This window comes from Spermophilus citellus (genome assembly GCF_964194105.1).
Source record: "Spermophilus citellus genome assembly, chromosome: 2".
Classification (NCBI taxonomy): Eukaryota; Metazoa; Chordata; class Mammalia; order Rodentia; family Sciuridae; genus Spermophilus; species Spermophilus citellus.
This window is the reverse complement of record NC_138183.1, coordinates 183,904,771-183,930,407: the sequence shown is the minus strand read 5'-3', so window position 1 is coordinate 183,930,407 and position 25,637 is coordinate 183,904,771. Positions and strand designations below refer to the sequence as shown.

The following is a 25,637-nucleotide window of genomic DNA, read 5'->3' as shown; positions in this document are numbered from 1 at the left end:
AAATGCAGATTGGAACCAAAATGAAGACAACATTGAATGTTCTGCTAGGGAATCCAGTTTTTAGTAAATTAGTGTTTGGTCACCTATTTTCCATGATATGCTTATAAATAAACATTCATGGAAAAAGATTTCATGCCACATATTTAAGAAACATCCCATTACTCTTCCCAACTCTAGGAGATATAAACCCCAAAGGACTCTGAAAAAAAATCCTATAGTAGAGAAGAAACAGCTGCTTATCATGTTTACTCCAAAACAGACCATTCATTAACATTTGCAGACATACTTTCCTTCTCCAGAAGTCACATCATACTTGAAAGGAAGGGCTATTTTAAATACTTTGGAGTTTTTAAATCATTTAATTCAGTAAATGATATGAATAGAACTGAATGTTAAATGAGGAAAAAACATATGCCTAAACAACAAATTTGGCAACAACATTCAGAATGGATTGAAGGGTTCTGGAGGCTAGTGGCTATTACAAATAGCTTATGGCAATGATAATACATAACTAAAAAGTAGAGTAGAAACATAAAAAGGAAAATTTTTGAGATTCTCAGAGATTCAATTCTTTTTAAATTTTTTTTAGTTGTAGATGTACAAATTACCCTTGTTTTATTTTTATTTATTTTTATGTGGTGCTGAGGATTGAACCCAATGCTTTACACATGCCAGGCAAGTGTTCTACCACTGAGCCACAACTCCAGTCCCTCAGAGATTTAATTCTATATAAATTAGAGAGCAATTATTTCTTGAGAATTCTGGGAGTAGAAAGGTGCTAGAATTGATTTCTGACTGGGCAAACTGAGGTTACTGTGAAATAGGTTTAAGTTCAGCATCAGGTGGGACAGGGTGAGGGTGATGAAAACAGGCAGAAAGCACCAAGAGAACCACACAGAGCCATGGCAATCAGAGCATCACTTGTTATACTTGTTTTTTAATCAATTATAGGAAAAAATAGTAATTACAAGTTTACAAGGAACTTCTAATTATGCTGAGCTCATTTATAAACTCAGAAGAATCTCTGTCCTCAAATATATATATATATATAATTTTTCAACCCATTTAACTATTATCTTTCCATTCAGTCTTTTGAAAAATTATGTTCTTTCCTGTCCTAGAAATCAGACTCTTACATTGCTGATTTGCTGGTTTTACTTTACCTCAGAACAGCCAGAGAGTATCCAACTTTGATAAAAGGATATCCATTAGTTTTATTCTCAATATTGACATCAGCAAAATCAGAAAAATGTGTTTTTAAGGGATAAAGTTCAATGCCATAAAATATTATAGTTCTACTCATTAGGGATAGACTTTGTTCATTTTTAAGACTTGTGAACCCAAACTCATCCTTGAATATGTCCACATACCAATTCTGTAAAATTCTTATCCATAAGTAAACATAATAAATAGACAGGAAATTTCCATGATATTTTTCTCCTTTCCCATCTCATGAGTTAGATCGATCATTCCTCCTCCTCACTCTTACTGTCAATTTAATAACCCTATTTCACTCCTTAGAGACTCTCCACCCATAGGAAGACAGCCTATCTACTTCTGTCTGTTGTACTAATTATCTTCTATCTGTCACTCAATTCAAGCTTGCTCACCTACATCAGAGTAAAAAGAAGAGCATTCAGCTCTTTTCTTTCCAGAAAACAGGCAGAAGGAAAAGGTGTTACGGTGACAGGAAAGACAAAGACGTAGATCACTCATGAAGATGGTAAGTACTGCCCTGCTATATTTAGTGCAGGTGGAAATTTCCCTTACCTGGACCTTTAAACAGGAACTACTCAACTACTCTCCTATTTGCATATCTAATACCCATCCATTCATACAGACAGCCATCTATCCTTGTATTCATCTGTACTTCTTACCACCCATCCAGTTAACAAATTAAGCCTATTGAGTTGAAAATATTCAACTTGTAATACAAGTGGGTATTACTATTGTGGGAGATATTACAGAAGACATCATAAAGTATTACGATTAGTGACAATTACAAGAAAAGTATTCTTCTTCATCAAAAAGTAAAAGCAAATTAAGATTTCAATGGCATGAAATTTCTAAGCTACCAAATTCGTACAGGATTTTACAAAGGTAAAAACATAAGAGTGCAGAAGGGGGCGCTGGGGATGTGGCTCAAGTGGTAGCGCGCTCGCCTGGCATGCGTGCGGCCCGGGTTCGATCCTCAGCACCACATACCAACTAAGATGTTGTGTCCCCCGAGAACTAAAAACTAAATATTAAAAATTCTCTCTCTCTCTCTCTCTCTCTCTCTCTCTCTCTCTCTCTCTCTCTCTCTCTCTCTCTCTCCTCTCTCATTCTCTCTTTTAAAAAAAAAAAAAAGAGTGCAGAAGGAAAGAAATGTTCCTGTGTATCCAGAATGTGGTAGGGGAGGGTCAGTTATAAATTGACAAAAAGCCTCTTAGAAGCAATTTGGCAATTAACTCTAACTCTATGGGACAAGAATCAGTCTTTCTCGTTTTCCATTATATCCCAATTGATTCACACAGCATTTTGGTAGGTGGGGATGGTTCAACAACAAGTTGTTAAAGAGAATATTGACTGAATGACTAGGTAACTATTATTAGCTTTGAAATTTCATACCCTTTCACTCTGTTTATTTTTATGAAAATGGATCCTCATGAGAAATGTGGCAAAAAGTTCATATACACCAATGTTTACTGCATGTTGTATATGGTGATTTAAAAACAACCAGATAACCCCAAATGTCCAACAATATGGGTTTTGGTAGAAAACTGAATTTTGGCAGTTATTAAAAATTGTGCCAACAAAAGAATTTTTACTAACAGGGAAATGTTTACCAGATGATGTTAATTTTAAAAAGTGATAGTTTTATATTATTAATTTCTCATTTGACAAATAAAATCTATACTCTATATTTAGCTATATTTGTAAGTATGTGTCAAAAACATAATATATTTTTGTACGAAGATACATATGCAACAACATAAGGACTAAAAAAATATCAAATTGTTAACAGTGGTTAACTCCAGGTGGCATTACAGTGATTTTTAGTTTTTATCCTAACATGTTAAGTTTTTAATACTTTTATCATAAGTTTACATTATTTCCTCATCTAAAATACATCAATGAAATTATTTTTAAGTTCGTAAAAATGCTCATACTTAAATTTAGAGGACTTAACGATTATTCACTTAGTTTTTATTTTTATTTAAAATATAAAACTTGGAATTGGAAATGGAGAATAAAAAATTGTAATTTAGTGCAATAATTTGTGACAGAGAATTATTAAAATAGATCAAAGAAATGAAAGATCTATGTGTAAACATGAACAATTTTAAAAATTGGTATATAAAATTGGTTTAAATACAATTAAATCATGGATGAGTAAGAATAATAGCTTTAAATAATCAAGGTGGACTACTAACTAAAGTGCAAATGGGTTCAACATGGATTTTGAATGCAGTGTTGTTAACCTTTATACTCTGAAAACTTTTATTTAACCATGAAAATGGTGCAGAAAAAATTGCAGTTTACAATACAGTGTACAGAAACTAATTATAAAATAATATTTCATGACATTGTTTCAACCTTCCAGAGAACAAGTGATTCCTAAATTAGAAAATGAAACTGAAAGAAAAGATTTTTTTTTGTCTGATTGCGTCTCAGGTTGAAATAGCATGACCCACTTGAATGTAGAAACTAATTTCCAAACATTGATCCAATGTTTGAACAGGACCACATAATAGAATAAGTATCTGAATGAAATTAAAAACTAAACAAATTTAAAAACACAATAAAACAATAAGTCCATAAACAAAAAATTTTTACAATATGCTTGTTATTTAAGAGAACTCCCATGGGAATAGAAGATGTCACTCTTGATCTGCATAATTAGTAGTAATGATAACAAATTCAAAACTGATTAAATGTCTTTTTATACAAGGCTGGTGTTAATATTCATTTGGAAATCAAGAACATTTTATTGACCTACTGGTATGTGCTGGGCACTGGTGAAACAAGGATAAATTAAACTCAGGTAGGTTGTGCTCAAACAGCAGACTGGAACTGGTCAGCAGGCTGCAGTTTGCTGACTCCTGGTCTAGATAAAAGGCAAGCTAAAAACACACACATAACAATACACAATAATGCCAAAAATCTGAACCAATGTTCAGTTCTAACTGACCACTTTCCCATTTTATAATAAATGTTTTGTAAGACCCTCTTTCTCCATCCAAAATGATATTCACAGTTAATACTGCTGGCAACACCTGTATAGTGCCTTAAGTGAGGTAAAAAGAAATAAAAAGGAACTACATTAGATTAAAATAATGTATTTTTACTATGGTAATCTGTGAGGTCAACTATGCTAGATGATGTAATACAATAGTTAAATTGCTCTCATGTTCTGATAATGAATAAATTTGGATTTAAATAGAAGAAAGAGACCACTTACCATTTCTTACAAGAAGCACAAGAAGATGAAAGAGCAATTAATTTATGGATTCTGGATTTAAAATTAGTATTAAAACAAGTACTACCAGACCATTGTTACATATTAAGAGATTAAAGGAAGCTACTTTAGTGAAATATAGATAATTTATTAAGAAAAACTTACAGATAATTGATACAGAGAAAGTAGGAACGGGTGCCATATTCTTACAAATAAACTGGGCCTTATTTTGAAGTTCAGTGTCAAAATAATTCCTTGTTTTATATATGACTTTTGTTTGAGAAAATATATAAATCCGCCCTGATTTAACCATTAAATACATACACAAACACACACACTCTGAAATATTACATGGTATTTTACAAATATGTGCAATTTTTTCATTTTATGTATCTATTAAAATAAGTCAAAAGTAAATAGCTGGGTGCTGTGGTGCTTGCCTGTAATTCCAGGCACAGAGGAGGCTGAAGGATCGAAAGTTCAAGGCCAGCCTCAGCAACTTAGTGAAGCCCTAAGCAACTTTGGAAGACTCTGTCTCAAAATTATAAAAATAAAAATGACTGGGGATGTGTCTCAGTGGTTAAGAACCCGTGGTTTCCAATCCCTGGTACCAAATAAGATAAAAAATCAAGACATGACATTGGGTTATCTAGAGCTTGCTAGAAATCATCTATATATCTACCTATTCTCTATATATCCATGTTTGGAGTTACCTATCATGTTGGGGTATAAATTTGATATCTACTACTTTAAAATTCAATCCTTTGGTATAATATAGGAATGCTAGATATAATATGAACCCAGTAAACTCAGGAGCTTATAGAGAAGATGAGTGTGGACAACCTCTGGGACAATATCAGAGTAATAATGAAAACAACAGAATCTTCTAATATAATGGTAAGTAATTTTTGCAAAATAGATTTCTATTGTGCTATAAACTTTTTTTGCTTTATAGGATTCTAATTTATTTTTAGTCAAATTATGAGTTAAAATGGTGATGATTATTAACATGTTTGTGCTATATATGTGTAATAAGAATTTTAATGCATTCTGCTCATATATTTTTAAAAATCAATTAAAAAAGAAGTCATTGTGCTTTAAACTTTTAAAAATTAATTTATTAATGAAATTTGATGAGCTCTCTACCTTCCATGTTTCTACCAATTTAAAATATTTGGTTCTAGATCCTTTTATCACATCTCTCCCTCCCCATCAACTGGTGACTATAGATAAAAATATATTGTATATTTCAAAATAACTAAAAGAAAGCATTTTAAATGTTCTCACTACAAAGAAATGATAAGTACTTAAAATGATGAATATGTTATCCTAAACATTGTTTATTTGTTTGGAAAATTCAGTTTGATTTTAGGTTCAGTTGTAAGCTTATTTTTTAATTAATTAATTTATTTGTTTTACTTACGTATATATGACACATTCATACATGTACTTGGGTAATGATGCCCATTTCATTCCACCATCTTTCCTGCCACCATTCCCCCTCTCTACCCATCTCTCTACCCATCAAAGTTCCTCCATTTTTCCCATGTCCCCCCACCCCCAGCATTATAGATCAGCATCCACTTATCAGAGAGAACATTCGGGCTTTGGTTTTTTTTTTTTTTTTTTTTTTTTTGGATTGGCTTACTTGGCTTAGCATGATATTCTCCAACTCCATCCATTTATCTGCAAATACCATGATTTTATTCTCTTTTAATGTTGAGTAATATTCCATTGTGTATATATACCACAGTTTCTTTATCTATTCATCTATTGAAGGGCATCTGGATTTAATCTTCATGAATGCGCAGTGTGATGTTAAAAGTTGTAGTGTGTGTCTAGAGTAATTCTTTGTTGTGGAGAACCGTTCTGTACTTTACAGCTCATCTTGTATAACTGGTCCCTGCCTTTAAATGATTTTATCAATTTCCAATCATTATAAATATTTAAGTATTTCCCTACCTTCCTAAAATGCTTTCTAGTAGCTCTCCTGCCTCCTGCCTTTGGGGACAGAGCTTAATAATTTGTCAGTAATCACTCTTAATGAAAATGAGCACATAGGGACAAGAAAGGGAGGACAATTAGGAAGAATGAAAAGAACTCAAGTCTGAGTTTGAAGTCAGAAACCAATTCTGCCACAATCTGAATAGCCTTGAGTAAGTTTCTTAACTTTGACAGGCTTCAGTTTTTCCTTTGGGAAATACACCAAATGACCACTAAGTGATCATGCAATTCTGACATAATTATAAAATATCTAGATCTCTTTTTGAAATTAAAAAGAATAGAACAAAGTAGAGAATAGAACAGAAAAAAGCAAGATGTGGGTTACATTTGTAACATCAAACAATATTACTAAAACAGAGGAAGATGGACAATGGAGAAAGTGATATTAAAGGGATGTATTTGGCTATTGGTATGATAAATACATCAGTAGATGAAACACATTCATGAGATTCACAAACATCATCAATGTGAGACAATGCTCTTGGACTAAAGAAAGACAATGTCCCTGTACTGCACATTCACTTGTAATTTATTTTGTTTAAAATACATGGATCCCAATTCTTTACCAAAAATGTTGCGAAATTAAACACATCTGCAAATTTTGCAGACTATGAGATCTAAAAGCAAGTATTTTTATTGTGACATTGGTGTTAATAAGAATTAACCAACCGTTCCAAATCAGTATGGTTCTTAACCTTGATGAGAGAGGGAAGGGATCTTCAAGGGCTCAATTCCCTCAGGATTTCTGAGACTAGAAAATGATGCAGAATGGGGAAATCTAGGATTTCTGCAATGGGGTGACATTCCTCTCAACCATGTAAAATAATTCAATCTCTTAAGGAAATTCCTGTTAAATTAGAAAATTATAGAGGTCTCTAGTGTGTGTGTGTGCATGTGCACATTCTACCTCAAAGTGTTCCTTAATACAACCCTCTTATAAGATGTGGTGAAAAGAATAAAGGAGACATATGCACTTACATTTGAATCTAGTTTTGCCCTTTTCAGTTGCATGATCATGAACAAGTTACTATTAGCTTCAGTTTCTATATCTGATAGAGTTATTGGGAGAATTCAAAGAAATGACTAAGATAAAGCCCGTAGAACAGTGCCTCAGCATTGTAGTCATCCTGAGTATTCAGTAAACAGTCAGCCACCTTTGCTCTTCTTTTCTCTATGCTTTGCATCTCCTTGTTCTGCCCTAGAGGAAACACTTTGCTGTTGTCAGCATACAGTAATACGGGTGCCAAGAGTGTTAGCTGAGTGGCTTCAGGTCCACCACAAGAATGCCTAGAAATTTAATTCTTTCTGGAACTTTCGTTACCCTCACCCAGGGTGGCTAGTGTTTTCCAGAATCTAAAAAAATGTCATTCTTCCTTGTTTAGGCATTGGCTTTCTGGAAGGAATCAGTTACAGAAGCAAGCATAGAGTTAAAACAAGATGTCAGATTATTTTTGGCTGGCAAAACTGAGCTTAAGATTTCAGCCTAGGACAACCCTATTTTTTTGACTAAAAAGTCTTTTACACTCAGGTTGCTGCAAACTGCTTTTTCTAAAATTGCTGTAATAAAACTGTTCGGGGATATTTACAGAGGTTGGCTGAATACTTTACATGTGATTGTTCTCACAGGTTGTTATTGGAAAATCTTTCAACATCCCTTTACTTCTGAATGTAAGCTTATGGGAATCCTACTTCATCAGTACAATCCAATTTATGTGATAGTGTGTGTCTGTGTGCATGCACACACACATGTATGTGTGCATGTGTAGTTGTAAATCTCTGAGAACCCTGAAGGACAAAAAGTCAAGCCAGCATCAGCATTATATGGTACTATGCCAAAAGTTTCTGGACAGTTGCCTAGCTTAACCTTCATCATTATAAGAAAGACATTTAAAACAACTTTGATGAGCAAACTAGAAGTTCTAATGAAAGAGCACAAGATTGGTAACTAATTTACTGGATAATAAGTTCTTCAGATTAAAAACACAATTTGGACATCTCTGATAATAACAAATATCATGTGCTGGAAAAATATGTTCTAAGTGCCATTCTGGGGTTTTTATATAGAATATTTTCAATTCTTACTACATTTCCCTGAAACACATGACTTTCTTATCCCAAATGTTAAAAGAGGAGAAAATTAAGGCTTAGATGAAGTGCAAACAAATGAAGTCACACAGAGTTGGTAAGTTCAAAGTTAGGATTGTCTGGCACTAACATAAATCTTGTCCAAAGTGCTTTGCATTAATTAATGGGTATCACAGAATATTAATACTGGAAGATATTTGGGGTTCACCTAAGGAAAACCAATAAGTTTAGAGAAACTGAGGACCAGAGGATTTCATTGATCATGAAATATAACACATAGAGAGTGACAGAGCAGGCACTCAAATCCTGCAGTGGCTCTGTGCTACAGACTCAGCGGAGTTCTGGTCAAGGCCCACTAGGTTGTGACCTGTCTCCATGAAGTCCTCCAGGGTCCTGTCTTGATTAGCCTGTCCTCCAGGATTCAATATTCTGGCCAGATAGAATTATGGGCAGTTCTACACAGGCACTGGGATAATATATGCCTTTTTCCTATTATATTCCTACTAAAAAGTTTGCCTCTTTTTAAGCACTTAATAAGCATTCAATTTTTTTTTTCACGATTCAATCCAATTCAGTCCAACAATCATCACCACTATGAAGATTTCACTGATTCATTTCTGTTCTTTTCCCAGCCAGTCAGGAATAATGAATTAAGGAATAGGTCAATAATAGACAACACTTATTATGGACTATTATTCACTCATTCATTCCATAAATAATGTGCCCCTTCTATATGAAAACTCTGTGGTTAAAGTGTTTTACATGCATTGTATTAATAATTAGTCACCACAAAACTGTGAGGTAGGTACTATTTTTATCACACTTTACAAAACAGAAAACTTGGGCATAATGATGAAATGTCTTTTCTGAAAAGTATCTTGCTTTTTACTTCTCGGTGGTCCCTCTGTATCTTAAATATACATTTACTGTGGTATGCACAGCACTCCCTGGAACTTCCAAGTTGTGATTATGAAGATATAATTGTGCATAGATCATGATGCATTTACTAAATGTTATATACACAATTGCAGGGTGCAAGCTCCATAGTGGTAGGGACAATGTCTACTTTCTTGACAATTATAGCAACATAGCGTGGCAGAGAGGTACATAATAGGCACTCAGTATATGATAGCTGAATAATAGACAAGAAAAAGTGAAGAATGAATTGGTGAATGAGTGAAAAACAAATGCATAGAACTCTGATCACCAAGTCTTCATTGGTGTATCTGGCCTCCAGAAGTTAAGTCTGCATTGAGAAGAAATGCCACGTAAGCAACACAGGCCACATTTCTTCCCAAGGCCAACATTAACACCCTAGATGTACATTATAGAATTCACTTCTGGGTGCTTCCATTTTCACTTCCCTACCTATTAATTCTACAGATCCAAATGAAATTGAAAATGTATTGGAGAAGCTGTTTTTTTAGACCTGCTGAGGAACAACATAAAGACAGAAAACTGTTAGTACACAGCACCACAGATAACAGCAGCTTGGCAGAGAGCCCTGGGAGGAACTCAGATTATTACCATGTCCCTCTATTATATCAGTCAGAAATAACATTGCTGATTTCTACGTATTACAGCAAATATCTCCAAGGGCAAGATCTCAGCTCCCAGTCACTTAACCTCCCTTAGGCACACTCTGCACTACATGAGCATCTCTGGGCTATTCTAAAACATGCACAATACTTCTTTCCACTTTATTGAGAATTCCAATGTTTAGTACCACTAGCTCCTCTCCTTGGTTTATAATATTTTACAGAATATATGTGAAATTAAGGAGTAAAAATAGCATTATAAAATTCTTAAAATGGATTCAGTTTTAATAGACACATAGACACACATTCTTGATTTGTGATAGTATACATGAACATGTAATACTTAGACATTTAAGTGTAATTAAAATATTCTATAGATGTAAATGTGAATGAATACATATGTATATATAACAAATAATATATATATTAGTATTTTTTAGCTCTCCTACCAGAAGTAAAGAAATACCTTTATGTGGAAGTATATTTTCCATGAAGAGAATGAAGGATTCTTTGGGAAAATAAATTAGTATTTTCAAAGTGAAAAACTAGGAATAATATAAAAATTTAATTTTCATTTGTGTATTATATGCATTTATATATATACTTATATGTACATATGTTAATATATGCATATATATTTACAAGTATAATACCTCAAAATACCTAAAAGATAGTATTATATATTTTAATAAATATGTTAAAATATATGAATATATATGTGTATAAACATTAAAATTATACAACACAATATAATTAAATGGATACAAACAGAGGTAAGAAAGAGACTGATCAATATACCACAGCACTTTTATAGATCCAAGATGATTAAGTGTAGAAGGTTCAGATGAAGGAAGAATATCACAGTATAGAAAACTCTAAATGTTATTGGCTCATAGTTCCAATATTTGGGGTCACTATTCTTCCCAGGCAATAATAAAGAATATGTGAATGAGAGAGAAAATGTTTAGAAATGTATATACAAAGAGAAAAGAGAGATCAGGCTGCCTAAATTTATTGTCTTCTTAAGTTACACTGGATCTCTATCAGTACTGAGTTTATTTCAATTTTTAAAGCATTAAATGACAAGTAATTTCGGTCAACTAGGAGACTGTTAAAAACTAAGAAAGGCAGAAGTTTCCCTCAGTTTAAAAATGAATCAAGATTTTTAGAGTATGTTATTACAATGCAGTATTAGATACTTTGGGGTGGGAAATTATCACTAAAGAAAATTATCATTTATGAAAAGTATATTATAACTCAGCTAAAAAGAATCCCAACACCGAAGCAAGTTTGCCTTCTCTAAATTGTGCATAAATAGCTAGATATTGTCAAGTAAGTGAGCTATTGGAATTTAACGTAATTGATAAAGAGATATGTTAAATAATTTTAAATGAATACATTTGTTAATGAGGATATAGATTTTTTTTTACAATTGCCAAGACTGTTTATTCAGTTAGAAATTCATGGTAACTTTAAAAAAAACTGCATTCCTAAATGTTAGTCTCCATTTCAAGCTGAAGTAGTTTATAAATCAAGATACTGAGATGCTCTCTCTCTAAGAAAAGCTTATAATTTCATGCCAATGCATCAAAGCCATATATATGGTAACATATTTGTAACTATATCTTTAAGAGCTAATGATATGTGACATTCTTGGAAGTACTTTTTAAAACCTATTATTAAAATTAAACCATCCTCTACACCTCTCAGATCATTACACTTTATTCAGGACCAATACCCATTCTCAGTTATGCTAACAATATTGAAATTGAGATATTTTTCTACAAACACAGATCTTTTTCTTTTCAATGATTATTTAAAAAGAGTCATTGTTCTATATTTATAAAAGTGACTACAGGTGCATTTTATTTATATTTTGTAGCATTTGCAGAAAGTTGTTTTCTCGTCTTTGGATGGAAGCAGAAAAAAAATAAGCCAATTTTATTGCTGGGAAAATTTTAGTAGTTTGGGGGTAAGAATATATTAGGAGTCAAATTATGCACATCTGCTTCAGAAATGCATTATCAGAAAGAGAGTTATAGTTTTTAATATAAATAACCTTATTGCTTCTCTGAATAAATGGAATGTTTCATTATTTTATTCTAAGTGTAATTATCCTATATCTTCCTCCAAATTATTCCTTTCATTTGTAAAACTAATTATTTAATGCAAACAAATTTCGTTCTCCACAACTGAAAAGGCATACAGTATTACAACAGTAGAATCAGAATATCATACTTCAAATCACTGTTTTCCAGAGCAGAAGAAATAAACGTTCTTTTATCTTTAAAGAGACAGAAAGTGATTAAAATCCATTTTTCTCTCTATTCCTTGACAAGAATTTTAAAAGTAAAATAAACAGAAAAGTTAACCATGATTAGAAGTAAAAGTGCAATTAAGTCTCTGATGTAGAATAGTAAGATCATCAGAGGACTAAAGAAGTTGAACTTGGGGTAGAGTCACTGAAAGAAACTGAGCACAGCATCCCTAGACTACCACAGACCACCAGAGGTATAAGCTCTGAAACACGTGAGGCAATGACAGTTCTTTTTTTATTTTTTTTTCTTTTCTGGCCTAACATTTTCCAAACAGGCATACCCAGTCAGCAAGGAGGACTAGGTAAAGTTTCCAAACCACTCTGACTTTACACAACTTTCTCATCATTCTCAGGGGAAAGTCACAAGGAAAAGGCTCACCTGTGCCGGGCTGAACCAACCATGTGGGCAGGTACAATGCTGCCCACAAGTCCCTTTGCCCTTGGTGCTCGTCTTGTGGGGGCTTTTCCGCACACTGTCCCACAAGGTGACCAGCTTGGTCCTGTTTGAAGCTGGGCCCCCAGTTCCTGAGGAGGGCATGGTCTGAGAACTGTACCCGAGCCCCTGAGGGCTCCTTTGCCAGCCACAGGCGCAGTGGGCATCCCTGATCAGTGTGGGCGCGCTCCTGCCGGCATCCATGCCATCGGACCCCCGGCTGCAGCTGTGTTGCTTGGTGAGGTATGCATTCATACTGCACTGATGCCTACTCTTTCCTTTGGTCAGCTCTGTACAGAAATGTCTCCTCCCTCACACCCCTTTCTTCCAGGCAGTAGTAAAAGTCTTTTTCCCCCGTGAATCCCTCAGTATCTTTGACAGCTGCTATAAGCAGTGCATCGTGGGAGCAGAGGGAGCAGCGAGAGCAGCTCCGCACAGCATTATCTGCGGGCTGGTAGCTCTTTGTCAATAGATGACTCAACTCACAGAGCAACTTGACAGTATCCCTGCTCTAGGCAGAAGCAATCAATGCTCCACACAGCTGGGCTACAAGACTGTACACTGTGTTACAAACCCTTTTTGGATGGAGCCCCACAGTAAAGAATACTCATAATTTGGCATTCTGGCTTTTCCCTCTCTCCTCCCTGATCCCCACACAAAATACAAACCTTAGGAAAGGGAACTTCTTATCCCATTTCCGGAAAAGATGCATCTAAGCTGAAATGCTACAGTATAAGTTATTTTAAATGATGGAAAAGTTACACTGTAAAGGGAATTTTCAACATTTATAGGAATCATCTATCTGGAGAGAGATTTGCTAAGACATGAAACAAAATCAGGAGATAATTAAATAAGAGAATCGATATTAACTCTAAAAAAATCAATTTATTTTGAAAATTTATCAAGGTCACAGCATTGTACTAGAGTCCTTTAAAATTAGGAAGTTTAATTTGTTTTAAACCATGATTATACATTATAATCCTAACATATATTCTTTATGCTCTGAACAATTATTAATTCTTTCTCTTTCAAAATAAGGCAATTTTCAAGTTTCAAAACTGGTGGGTTGGCTTATTTTAAAACAGTGTTTTTCCTTACCCCAAATTATTCTGAGGATTTCCTTTCAAATACTTTACCACAACAAATACATTCACCACAGAGTCTGCATTTTAAAGTGAACGATGTATCCAACCCATCCATGCAGTATTTTCGTTTCCAAAGACAGAATTTTCAAAATCTTACACTGAAAAAACAGTGAAATCCATCCAATTTATAACAATTGCCTTCCAAAGAGAACATGATTGTTTTAAAATTTTAGCATGCTTGCTGATTCCATTCATAGTGCTTGCAGTAAAAGGAAAGGCTAAGCCTGACCACGCTTAGAATTTTTATTCTGTTTAAAACTTTCCATATCTATTGCTAAAATATCCTTATCACACATTCCTAAAGAAATAACATTGGTTTGATTGAAAAGCCAGTTGCCATCAACATGGCATACAGGAGCAAAATGACAGAATCCATAATATAATTATTTTAAATATTGACAATCTGATTCCATCAGATCCACCTTCTCAGTGAATCAACCAGGTGTTGGGGCAGTGGAGATCTCATTGATGCCTAAGTTGGCGAGGTGCTTACTGCAGGGCCCAGGACCATTAAAAGGTTCAACATTTCAACACCAGGATACCCTGGATAAATCATTGCTATATTTTAAAATCCTGAAAGAGCAGAAACCTCTTTTTCCACATATTTATACAAAAAGGTTCTTTTCAAAATTCTACAAGAGAGTCTGACATAAGTACTATCCCTGGCAACATTCAAAGCACCTCTGTCACATAATAGTACCCATATATTCAAGTTTAAAGGGAAGCCCTTATTTGTGTTATTGACCAGTTCTCCCCAAGTACCTAAAATACTGCCCAGCACATAGCAGGCAATAAGTACATTTTTGTTTGTTTGTTTTGGCATAGATGAATGGACGGTTGTGTGGCTGTGTAAATGGAAGGATAGGGTAAAGGAATGAAGGAGATAATTAAGATTTTTTGTAATAATACTTAATATAGTAATGCTCCAGAAATAAACTATTTGTTTAAGGTTAACTTTAATGCTGGTTTTGAGACAGTGCTCTTGTTAAGGAATTTTTCCAGGAAAAAAAATACAAAGACTTGAATTATTGGGCAGAAATAATAACAGCATTAATGGTTTTTCCTCCTGAAAAAATCAAAACCTGAAATCAAACCCTGGCTTCAAGATCCATCCCTAAAGACAGTAAAATTGAGGTAAATATATCATATGGTACTCAGTGGGAAGAAGGCAGAAGATCCTTTGTCTGTCTCTATGTTTCTCTGCCTTCTTTATTCTGGATCAAGAGATAACGCCTGAAAGAACTTTTGGGTCAGATAAAGCCCTAGAGAGCTTCAGACTTGTCTGGTATCACCATGACGCATGACTCTATACTAGAACCTGACGGGTTATAGTAATGCCATCACTCCCAAATGAGAATGTCAGGAACTGATAATTTTGGCTCTCTCTAATCTTATCTAACCATTGATAACTTCTCTAGTTTTTCAGACAGATATCATTGCTCAAAGGCCCATTGGCATTTTCAGAGAACACATGACCTGTTCGCACCCATTTGCCTCTCAAGTGTGAGAATCCATCAGCATAGAAGTCAGTCAGTATCCATCCATCACAATTTTGTAATGGTGTGTGCAGCTTGCGGCAAGACAGAGACAATTTCTTGGCTTACTTGAGATATTATAACTCTTCATAGACACCTAAATCTGTTAGGAATGGGTTGCTTGGAATGAATTATTTCTTCCCATTACAAGGGCCCTAGGATTTCTGTTTTCATAATGTTATCTTGTAATTTCTTTGTATATAAAAATATCATGTTGCATGTCCAATGTTGCTTTCCTCTAAAGATATTTAAGATCATAACAAAATTTCATTCAGCATACTAAGACCACGTTGGAATTATTAATTCACTATTCATACATGTAATTTCAATCTTCTTTCTTTTCCTCCCACAACAAGAAAGATTTTTTTTTTCTCAAACAGGACATTTGGCTTTCTAAGTCTGAAGACAGACCACTTAAACAAATAAGTATGTCCAACCAGTCCTCTTTACTATGAAACAGACTCACTAATTAACAATAATCTAATTTGGTCAACTGTAATTGGACAACTGTAATGATCATGAGATGACATGAAATTCTGGTAAAACAAGAATTAGCAGTGTATGAGTACACATCCTTCTGATCACTGTGATTAACAGGGGCAGATGGTGCACAGGCCAATGCCTAGACAAGATATATCTTATTGAACTCTGTTTGACCTCACTGACTCCATAGAACAACTACTTTGTAAAGCAAGAGTCTAAAAATAATCTCCTAGCTTGATTTTCTTAATAGAAATAAATAACAAACATGATTTCCAAATAAATTGTACTGCATTAGAACACTATGCAGAATTTTTTCGAGATAAAATTTCCTCTGGGCACTTTATGCATATGGGAAATGAAAATATTAATTACAAAAGAAGAGCTAAGTGCTTGCTAAAGGATGACAGAGAAGCAAAAGCCCTTAATATATTAACTAATCACGGAATGCTATGACACATTAGATACAATTTCCCCTGATTTGAAAAATGAAAAAAACTAGAAGTTTTATAAATGAAATTAATTGATAGTCTTCTACAATGATTTGGCCTAGAAATCTCCAGGTATAAACACATTTACCTTTCAAAATGAGAGAACAAGAATATTTAAAATATTTTAGACTCTAAAATCATTTCTAAACTGCTTAAACCAATTTAAGTCATAAATTTTATGAGGAATAAAGTAATAAAATAAGTAGGAATTCAGTGTGAAAGGATATATGCCCAATGATACAGAGAAACAATTTAATAGGAATTGGAAAAAAGTTTTAAAATGTCTTACATTATTACTAATATACTTGATTTGGATGGGTGTTACTGGGGAGGGGGTTGATCAGAATTAATGATAAGAAACTGTAAAATAGTTTTCAGGAAATGTAGTTTTATTATATTCAATGCACTTAGTAACACTATTATAGAAATCAGAATACTGTGATATTTCTTAAGGATTCTGAAAAAAAAACACTGGTAAAAAGGTAAAAATTATTTATGATTTGCATATTTTAATATTGAATCTAAGTATTGAAATACACTATTATAAGAAATTTGTTCTCGTCTTTTGAGATTGAACTGTCACATCTTCTGTGAGATTTACAGATTTCTCTTAGCATATTAAGTTGCATTCTACAATATCTATATACTTGTCTATGTAAATATCTTTTATATCTGTTTATTTCTCACAATCACCATGACAACCATTCTACTCTATGTTAGCATTGTTTCTCTACAGAACTGGTGAAACAGCTTCTTAATTGGTCTCTGACATCCATTCTTAATTTGTTCTTCTCATACAGTTTACAGAGCTACTCCTAAGATACCATTGCGATAGTCTTGCTCTGCCTAATACCTGTGAATAATTTCTTGGGATCTTTATCTACACAGGTTGCACCATCTTTACAATGGCTTGCATGGTTCTTAGTTGTGCCCTGGCCCCTGCCACTTTCACTGGCCTTGTTCACCAAATACCCCTGTGCCCTCCAACCACACAGGCCCTAAATACCTGCACACATTTCCTCTTTGTTGACACTGAGTATTAAGCCCTTTTCTTACTCTACACTTTAACATAACTGATTCCTACTTTTTTTTTCTGTAGGATGCATTAAGAAACAACCTGCCAAATGTCACCCTAATCATACAACATAATCTATGAATTAGAATGACCTTACTGTGCAACACAGTTCCAAAATAAGGCTCCAAAACTTTTCTTCCAACCATATTTCCATCCCTAAGCCTCCTCTATTCAGAAATTCTGGGGTACTTCCTGTCCTCCAGAACTCAGGCCCAAATGTCATCTCTCCAATAAGGCATCCCATGAACACTGGCCCCCTCCTCCAGGATAGGTCATGTCATTCTGCAAATACTCAGCACCTGTGCTTCTCTATGACAACACTTATCATAATTGTATTTAAAAGAAGGATTATCATCTTACTTTTATCATCTCACTTGTTTTGTGCCCTCCTCAAAATGGAATGTAAGTAATCACCAGTAGATCGAGGACTCTCTTTTACACACCTGCATCCTCACAACTCAGCATAAAGTAACTATTTAATATTTATTAAAATAAATCATGTGAGAAAAAAGACAAAAGAATCTTACAGTGATCAGACCAACATAGGTATTCTGGTCTGTGCTCTAAGTGTAAAGTGTAAAATGAATAAATGAGCATTTTGATCTCGAAAACAAAATAATAGTGAGCTCTTCTGGTTACCACCTCAATGCAGCATTTAATGTGGAACCCTTATGGGGTTGATAGGAATGTAAAATGGATCAGTTTCTAGAAAAACAATAGGAAATTTTCTCAAAAAATTCAAAGTAGAACTTCCACATTATCCAGCAATCATACTTTGAGTTACTTATTCAAAATAATTGAAATTAGAATCCGGAAGGTATATTTATACTCCTATGTTTATTGAGCATTATTCACAATAGCCAAGAGGTGGAAACAACCTAGACGTCCATCAAGAGATGAATGGATAAACAAAATGTGGTAATTTTAAGCAATGTAATGTTAACCATACAAAGAAAGTGACTCTTGAAGACTTTATACAAAGAAAAATAAGCAATTACAGAAGGATATATACTGCATTATTCTGCATATAAGAAATATCTAAAGAAGTCAAACTCAGAGAAACAGAAAGTAGGATGTTGGTTTTCAGGGTCTGAGAAACAGGAGAAGAGTTTGAGGGTCATTATTAAATAAGTATAGAGTTTTGATCATGCAATTTGAATAATTTGAGACTTGTTATACAACCTGTGTTTTTGGTTTACAGTGCTATACTGTACCCTTAGAAATTCAGGAGAATAGAACTCATGTTTTATTTTTTACCATGATTTTTAAAAATCAGAAGCTACTCATTATGGTAACAATTCTGCTTACTTCTTTTTTAACTTTGTAACTTGACTGGTAGGGAGGCATAAGAGGTATCTCCATGCCTTTATCTTTTCTGATATACACAAAGTTTGATTGCTAGATAATGCAGAAACTCTATTTTAAATTTTTCTGAGAAACCTTCATATTGTTTTATAATAACTGATCCATTCTACATTCCTACTAACAGCATAAGGGTTCCAGTTTTTTTCTACATTTCCAATGACATTTGATATTTTCTGTTTTTTATGATAACTATCATTATAACAGGTATGAAATGATACTACTGCACTTTGGATTTAATTTTCATTTTTCAGATTATTAGTGATATTTAGCATCTTTTCATCTATATTGGACATTTTTACATCCTCTTTGGCAAAATGTCCATTCAGATTCTTTGCTCTTTTTTAATTGGGTTATTATCATTATTGTTATTATTTTGTTACTGTGTTGTAGAAGTACATCATATTTTGGATGTTATCAGATATTTGGCCCTTATTAGATACATGGCTTGCAAATATTTTCTTTCATGCTACAAGCTGCCCTTTGCTGTAGTTAGAATCTTGAATGTCTCCACAGGGCCTAGTTGTTACAGGTGTAATCCCCAGGGTGGTGGTATTGGCAGTTGGTGGAAACTTTAAGAGATGAGATCAGGAGGGAGGTCTTCAGGTTATGGACAGCATGTTTCCAAAAGGGACTGTGGGACCCTGATCCTTTTCTCTTCCTTCCTTTATATTACCTGGCCTCAGGTAGGCAGTTTTTCTTAGCCACATACTCTTGTTCTGATGAGCTGCCTCACTAGAGGCTCAAAATAACTGGGCCAACAGAACATGGGCTAGGACCTCAAAAACTGGGAGCCAAAATAAAACTTTGTTTATTAGGTATCTGTTATAATAATAGAAAGTTAACTAATATATGTTATTATTCTCTTGATTATTTCCTATGCTATACAAAGATCAGATTGATGTAATTTCACTTGTCTACATTTGGTTTCAATGCCTGTGTTGATATAATATCCAAGAAATAATTGTCAAAACCAATGTCATGAAGCTTTTCCCCTTTATTTTCACCTAAGAGACTTATAGTTTTAGGCCTGACCTTTAAATCTTTAATCTATTTGAGTTTATTTTTTGTGTATAAGATAATGCTCCAATTGCCTTTATTTTGTTGTTGTTGTTGTAGATACCCTGTTTTCCCAACAGTATTGAAGACAATCATTCCCCACATGTAGTCTTCATACTCTTGTTGAAGGTCATTTGAATAAATACATACACACACACTCACATATGCATATATGTGTGTATATATATATATACACCACATAAAAATAAATAAATATATAAATATATACACCACATTAAATATAAATATATATATATATATATATATATCACATAAAAATAAATAAAATAAAGGTATTGTGTCCAGCTACAACTAAAAAAAATAAATATTAAAAAGTTTTATATTTTTATATTGTTTTTCTATGCTTTATTTTTTTTTACTTATGTTCTAATTGTAATTATTCCTTTATTTCTGCTAATCTTAGATGTAGTTCTTTTTCTATTTCCTTGAGGTAGAAGATTAAATTGTATACTTGTGTTCTTTCATCTTTTTAGTTATAGGTATTATCACTATGAATTTTCTTCTTCAGACTATTTTTGCTGTATCACATATGTTTTGGTATTTTGTATTTTTTATTTGCTTGAATATATTTTCTAATTTCTCTTTTGATGTCTTGTTTGATATATTGATTTTTTAAGATCATGTTTTAAGACTATTTAGTCAGATGTGGTGGCACACCTTTGTAATCCTAGCATTTTAGGAGGCTGAGGCAGAAGGAACTTGAGTTCAAAGCCAGCCTCAGCAAAAGTAAGTTGCTAAGCATCTCAGTGAGACCTGTCTCTAAGTATAATACAAAATAGAATGGGGATGAGGGTCAGTGGTTGAGTGCATCTGAGATCAATTATCAGTACACCCTCCCCCCCCAAAATTATGCTATTTAATTTACACCCATTTGTGCATTTTGAGTTTTCTTCTGGCATTAATTTCTTGTTTTATTACATTGTGACCAAAGATATACTTGGTATGATTTCACTTTTCTTAAATTTGCTTAAGCTGTTTTTGTAACCTAACATTTGACCTCTCCTGCAAAATGTCTTGTGTGTGCTAGAGGGCTACTGTTCAGTGAAATATACTGTTTATACTTGTTGGTTCAATAGGCCTATAGTATTGTTCAGGTCCTCTGTTTTCTTATTGATCTTTTTTCTTCATGTTCTATACACTATTGAAAATGTGGTATTGAAATCTTCTAGTATTATTATTAAATAATATTGCTATTTCTCCCTTCAGTTCTGTTATTGCTTGCTTCATGTATTTGAGTACTCTGATGTTAAGTATTTATATACTTATGATTTTTATACTTTCTTGCTTAGTTGAATCTTTTATCACTATTTAATATCCTCACTGTATCTTGACAAAATTTTACTTACAGCCTATTTTCTCTACTATAATCGTGGTCACCACTGCATTTCTTTGCTTATGTTTTCAAGGACTATCTTTTCTTATCCTTTCACTTTCAGCTTATGAGTGTTATTAAATGTAAAAAGAGTCCCACAGACAGCACACAATTGAATGTTGCTTTTCAAATCCATTCAGCCACCTTGTATCTTTCTATTGGGAAGTTTAATCCATTTACATTTAATCTAATTATTAATAGGAAAGGACTTACTATTACCATTTTGTTAATGGTTTTCTGTCTTGTAGCTTTTTATCCCAGTTTTTCTTTCTTGTTATCTTCCTTTATGTTTCACTGATTGGTTTCTTTTGTTGTTGTTGTTGTTGTTTAACTATAGATGGACAATATCTTTATTTTATTAATTTATTTTTATGTGGTGCTGAGGACTGAACCCAGTGCCTCACATGTGCATGACAAGAACTCTATAGCTGAGCCACAATCCCAGCCCCTCACTGATTGTTTTTGTAGTCACATTTGCTGATTCCTTTCTCATTTTTTGTGTATCTTCTACTATAGGTTGTGTGGTTGTATGTGTGTGTGTGTGTGTGTGTGTGTGTATGTGCACACATGCATACCTGTATACATAAAACATACATAAAACATCTTGTAATTATAACAATCCAATTTAAACTGATAACAACTTAACTTCTATTGCACATAAATGTAGCCATGCCCTGTATAATGACATTTCAATAAATGACAGACTAGATATAGGACACTGATCCTGTGTGATTATACTGCCTAGAGATGTCATAGCCATTTTAGTGGAAGTTCACTCTGTTTGCACTATGATTAAACGACTAAATGACACAATTCTCTGAATATATCTCTCTTGTTAAGCAATATAAGTGCTGTTTTACTCCACCCCCACACTTTATTATTGTTTTCACAAATTACATCTTTTTATGTTGAACTATTTACATTTTTGTAATTATAGCTTGTTTGTTTTTTTACTTTTGCATTTTAATTTCTTCTTTATTTTTCAACACAAGAATGGTAGGTAGCCCTAAATACTGAGCTTTGTGGATGAGTCATCAATATACTCTTGTCTAAACCTTAAGTAACTTGAAAGTCAATTTGAATATTCAAATTGCATTGATTTAAAAGGGCCAGCAGAGCCTCTTGACCATGCTTTTGGGACCTAATGCATATAACTTCCTGGGTGAGTTCTTTCCAGGTGTCTATTTCTCCATTCTTCCAGTTGACACTTTCTGGGTTGCCAGGAGCAAACAAGGTAGTGTGGGAGAGTGTGGGGGGACCCAGGAAGGGAACAGGCACACGCTTTCCCCTGTGCTAAGTTCCAAAAGGGAGAAATGCATGAATAATGAGATGTACAAAAATAACATTATGATAGTGAATCATAACTAAAAAATAGATCACGAGAGAAGGAAAAGTGGAAGAGAAAGGAAGGGAAGGAGGGAGACAAGTAGGAAGAAAAGAAATGAGAAAACAATCATAAGCTAAGGAAAGAAATTTCTTTAAAATGATAAACAGAGCCGGGGTGTGGCTCAGTGGTAGAGAGCTTGCCTAGCATGCGCAAGGCCCTGGATTCAATCCCAGCACCATCAAAAAAAAAAAAAAAAAAAAAAAAAAAGAAAGAAAGAAAAAAAGGAACGAATATAAGTATATAAATGGTCACTTCTCTGAATATGGGATAATCTTGCACATACCACTGAAGCCCCTTAAAACAGAGCTCTAGAATAGTTGAGATCTGTTTCATTTAGATTTTGAGAGGAAACCATACGTTAATTTTACAAGCCCTTAGTGTCATGATGAATGATTTGTAATGGATATTTTCTAAATTTACCAGAAAGGTTAAAAATCCTTCTGGGTTAAAAATAAGCCAGATTCTGACTTGTCAAGAGATAATTCATCTGTGGATTGGCCTACAGGCAGAGGTATGGTTTAAAAGAAACGACAGACTTTCTTCCAACTACATGATCTCTTTTCCTTGGGGGCTTGACATTTTAATAAAGTTTTACCTAATTGGCTTTGCTTTGGCCAGTACATTTTGAATTCACATTTAATTAATCATCTGTTCCTTTGTGATTCCATATTATTTTGCTTTTGCGTTTATTCATTTCATTCAACATTTATTTGTTAAGTGTCTATTCTGTACAAAGAACCAGGCTAGTGATAAATTAGTAAACTATAGACAGGATAAAATTTTAGTGGAGCAGAAAGATCTAGAATAAACAAGTATGCTGAGTGACAAAATGGAAATGTACAGGGACAATGTGTGGGATCTTCTGTGACTGGACTTGTCAAGTTAAGGTGAGTTTTATAGTTATATGTGTACACATCTGTCTTTCCTGCAGCATTTTAAGCTATGCAAAAGCAAAGACCATTCTTTGTTTGTAAACTAACACTCTCCTTCTTTCAATTCCATAATATAATTATTATTTATCAGTCAAACTTATTGAACCAAACTTGGAAAATATGGGACTTGGGTTTGGGAAACATGCTCTAGTTACAATTCTGCTACTGTGTAGTTGTTTCATCTTGGACAAGTCACTGTAACTTGCTGTTTTAATGACCCCATTTGTAAAATTAAGAGATGGATGAGGGAATCTATGAGGTTACACTTGTTGTTCGTTACAAGCAGGCATAGCTGACAATGACGCCCTGCTATCAATAAATTTTAAAAAATTTATTCTAATTTGTTATATATGATGGCAGAATGTAATTCATTTCATATTATACATATAGAGCACAATTTTTCAAGGCACTGATTGTACACAAAATATTTTCACACCATTTTTGTCTTCATACATGTACTTAGGGTAATGATGTCTTGCCATCATCTTAAGATTCACTCACAATGTTTCACATTAAGTATAGAAATATGAATTGAACATAGCCAGCTGGTTGAAGAGTATGTCTTGGTGAATTTTTTGGATTATTTTCTCAATTTTATATTTCTTTTTTACTAAGAGTTTGTCAACAGAAAGACAGTATGATGCATTGGTTAAAATACTGACCTCTGACGTCACTGTTATATCTATCTCACCTCCATTACTTATTTAAAGATGGGAACAAATGCTTTCTGCCCTTCCCTAATAGCTCTTTATTATGCCTATTTAAGACTGCACACATTTTCACTGCTGCATAAATATTGAAATCTGATGGGATTTTCTTTTTCTCTGGAACATTTTTCTCTACTTTTGCATATTGTGATAAAGCTTTGAATAACATTTGTGTACTTCTTCCATTTATAGTAGATGAGGCATGAGCTCTAGAGTCAGAGTTTAGAGTTCACATGCCAATTCTGACCATTACTATTTCACTTAAACTCTCTGAATCTCAGTTTCCTCATCTAAAAATAAGATAGTTTCTACCTCAGAGAACTGATTTAAGAACAATAGGGACTGATCTCCATGAAGTACTTGGCACATTGCCTGGAACAAAACAATGACCAATAATCTCTATTTATGTATCAATCATTTTTATTCCCTTCCCCACTCTGACTTTAAGTTTTGGAAGCTGCCATTTAAAAAATCTACAATACCCATGTACAAATATTCAAGAAAGATCAGTTGATTTCAATTAAATGTTAGGATTCCATATTGGTCCTAAACTTTTCTTCCAACTCCTCTTTGGGATAAGGCATATTTTTCCCCTGGGCTAGATGTAAACTAAGAGCCCCATCATCAACAACATACCTACTATTTATTGAGCATTATAATGGGTCTCAAGCATATATATTTCACTTGATTCTACAAACTCTATCATGGGAATATTAAGATGCCAATTTAAGATATAGTAATAGGTTTAAAATGGTTCTACAAATTTCCCACAGTCCAGTAAGTGGAACCCAAAATAAAACTGAGGTCCACTAGAACTATACATGAAAATGTGTGCAAAACAATATCTAATTTTTCCAGTAAGATTTTGGTTTTTAAAAATATTTATTTCTCTTAATCTTCACAACAGTCACATGTACTAGGCAAGGCAGAGGAAAATCCGACATTCATTGCCATGAAATTGACTCAAAGGTCAGACAGTTGGTAAATGATATTGTTGGAACTAAAATTCAAATCCAAAGCTCAGTGTTCAGTATCTTTCCACTATTCCATCCTGTTTTCCTAGCCAGCACACTCCCTTTCTAGGGATGAACACATGACACCTTGTCACTCTCCTTGCCATCAAAAAAAAAAAAAAAATGGGTAAAACAGGAAGTACATTTAGTAAATCTAGAACTTAAGTTTTTAAGTTCAGTGTCAGCAAAAAATTTGCATTTGCCTTCTCTGTTCCTATTTATAGGTTCTAAGGAAAGGAT

The 25,637-nt window shown here is 33.7% G+C and overlaps 1 protein-coding gene across 5 annotated transcripts in view; it reads right to left on the bottom strand.

The window, feature by feature from the left end:
• The window catches only part of DLG2 (discs large MAGUK scaffold protein 2), a gene marked incomplete at both ends in the record, with an annotated part of 2,048,692 nt that overhangs the window by 763,677 nt on the left and 1,259,378 nt on the right, over nt 1–25,637 (bottom strand). For 4 of the 5 annotated variants that reach the window (XM_081281626.1, XM_081281627.1, XM_081281628.1 and 1 more), the window contains one exon: nt 12,765–13,073. The exons of the other annotated variant lie outside the window; for it this stretch is intronic. In XM_081281626.1, the coding sequence (XP_081137752.1) occupies nt 12,765–13,073 (309 nt within the window). Of the gene's footprint in view, nt 1–12,764; nt 13,074–25,637 lie in introns of those variants that run through there. 5 annotated transcript variants of the gene reach the window in all.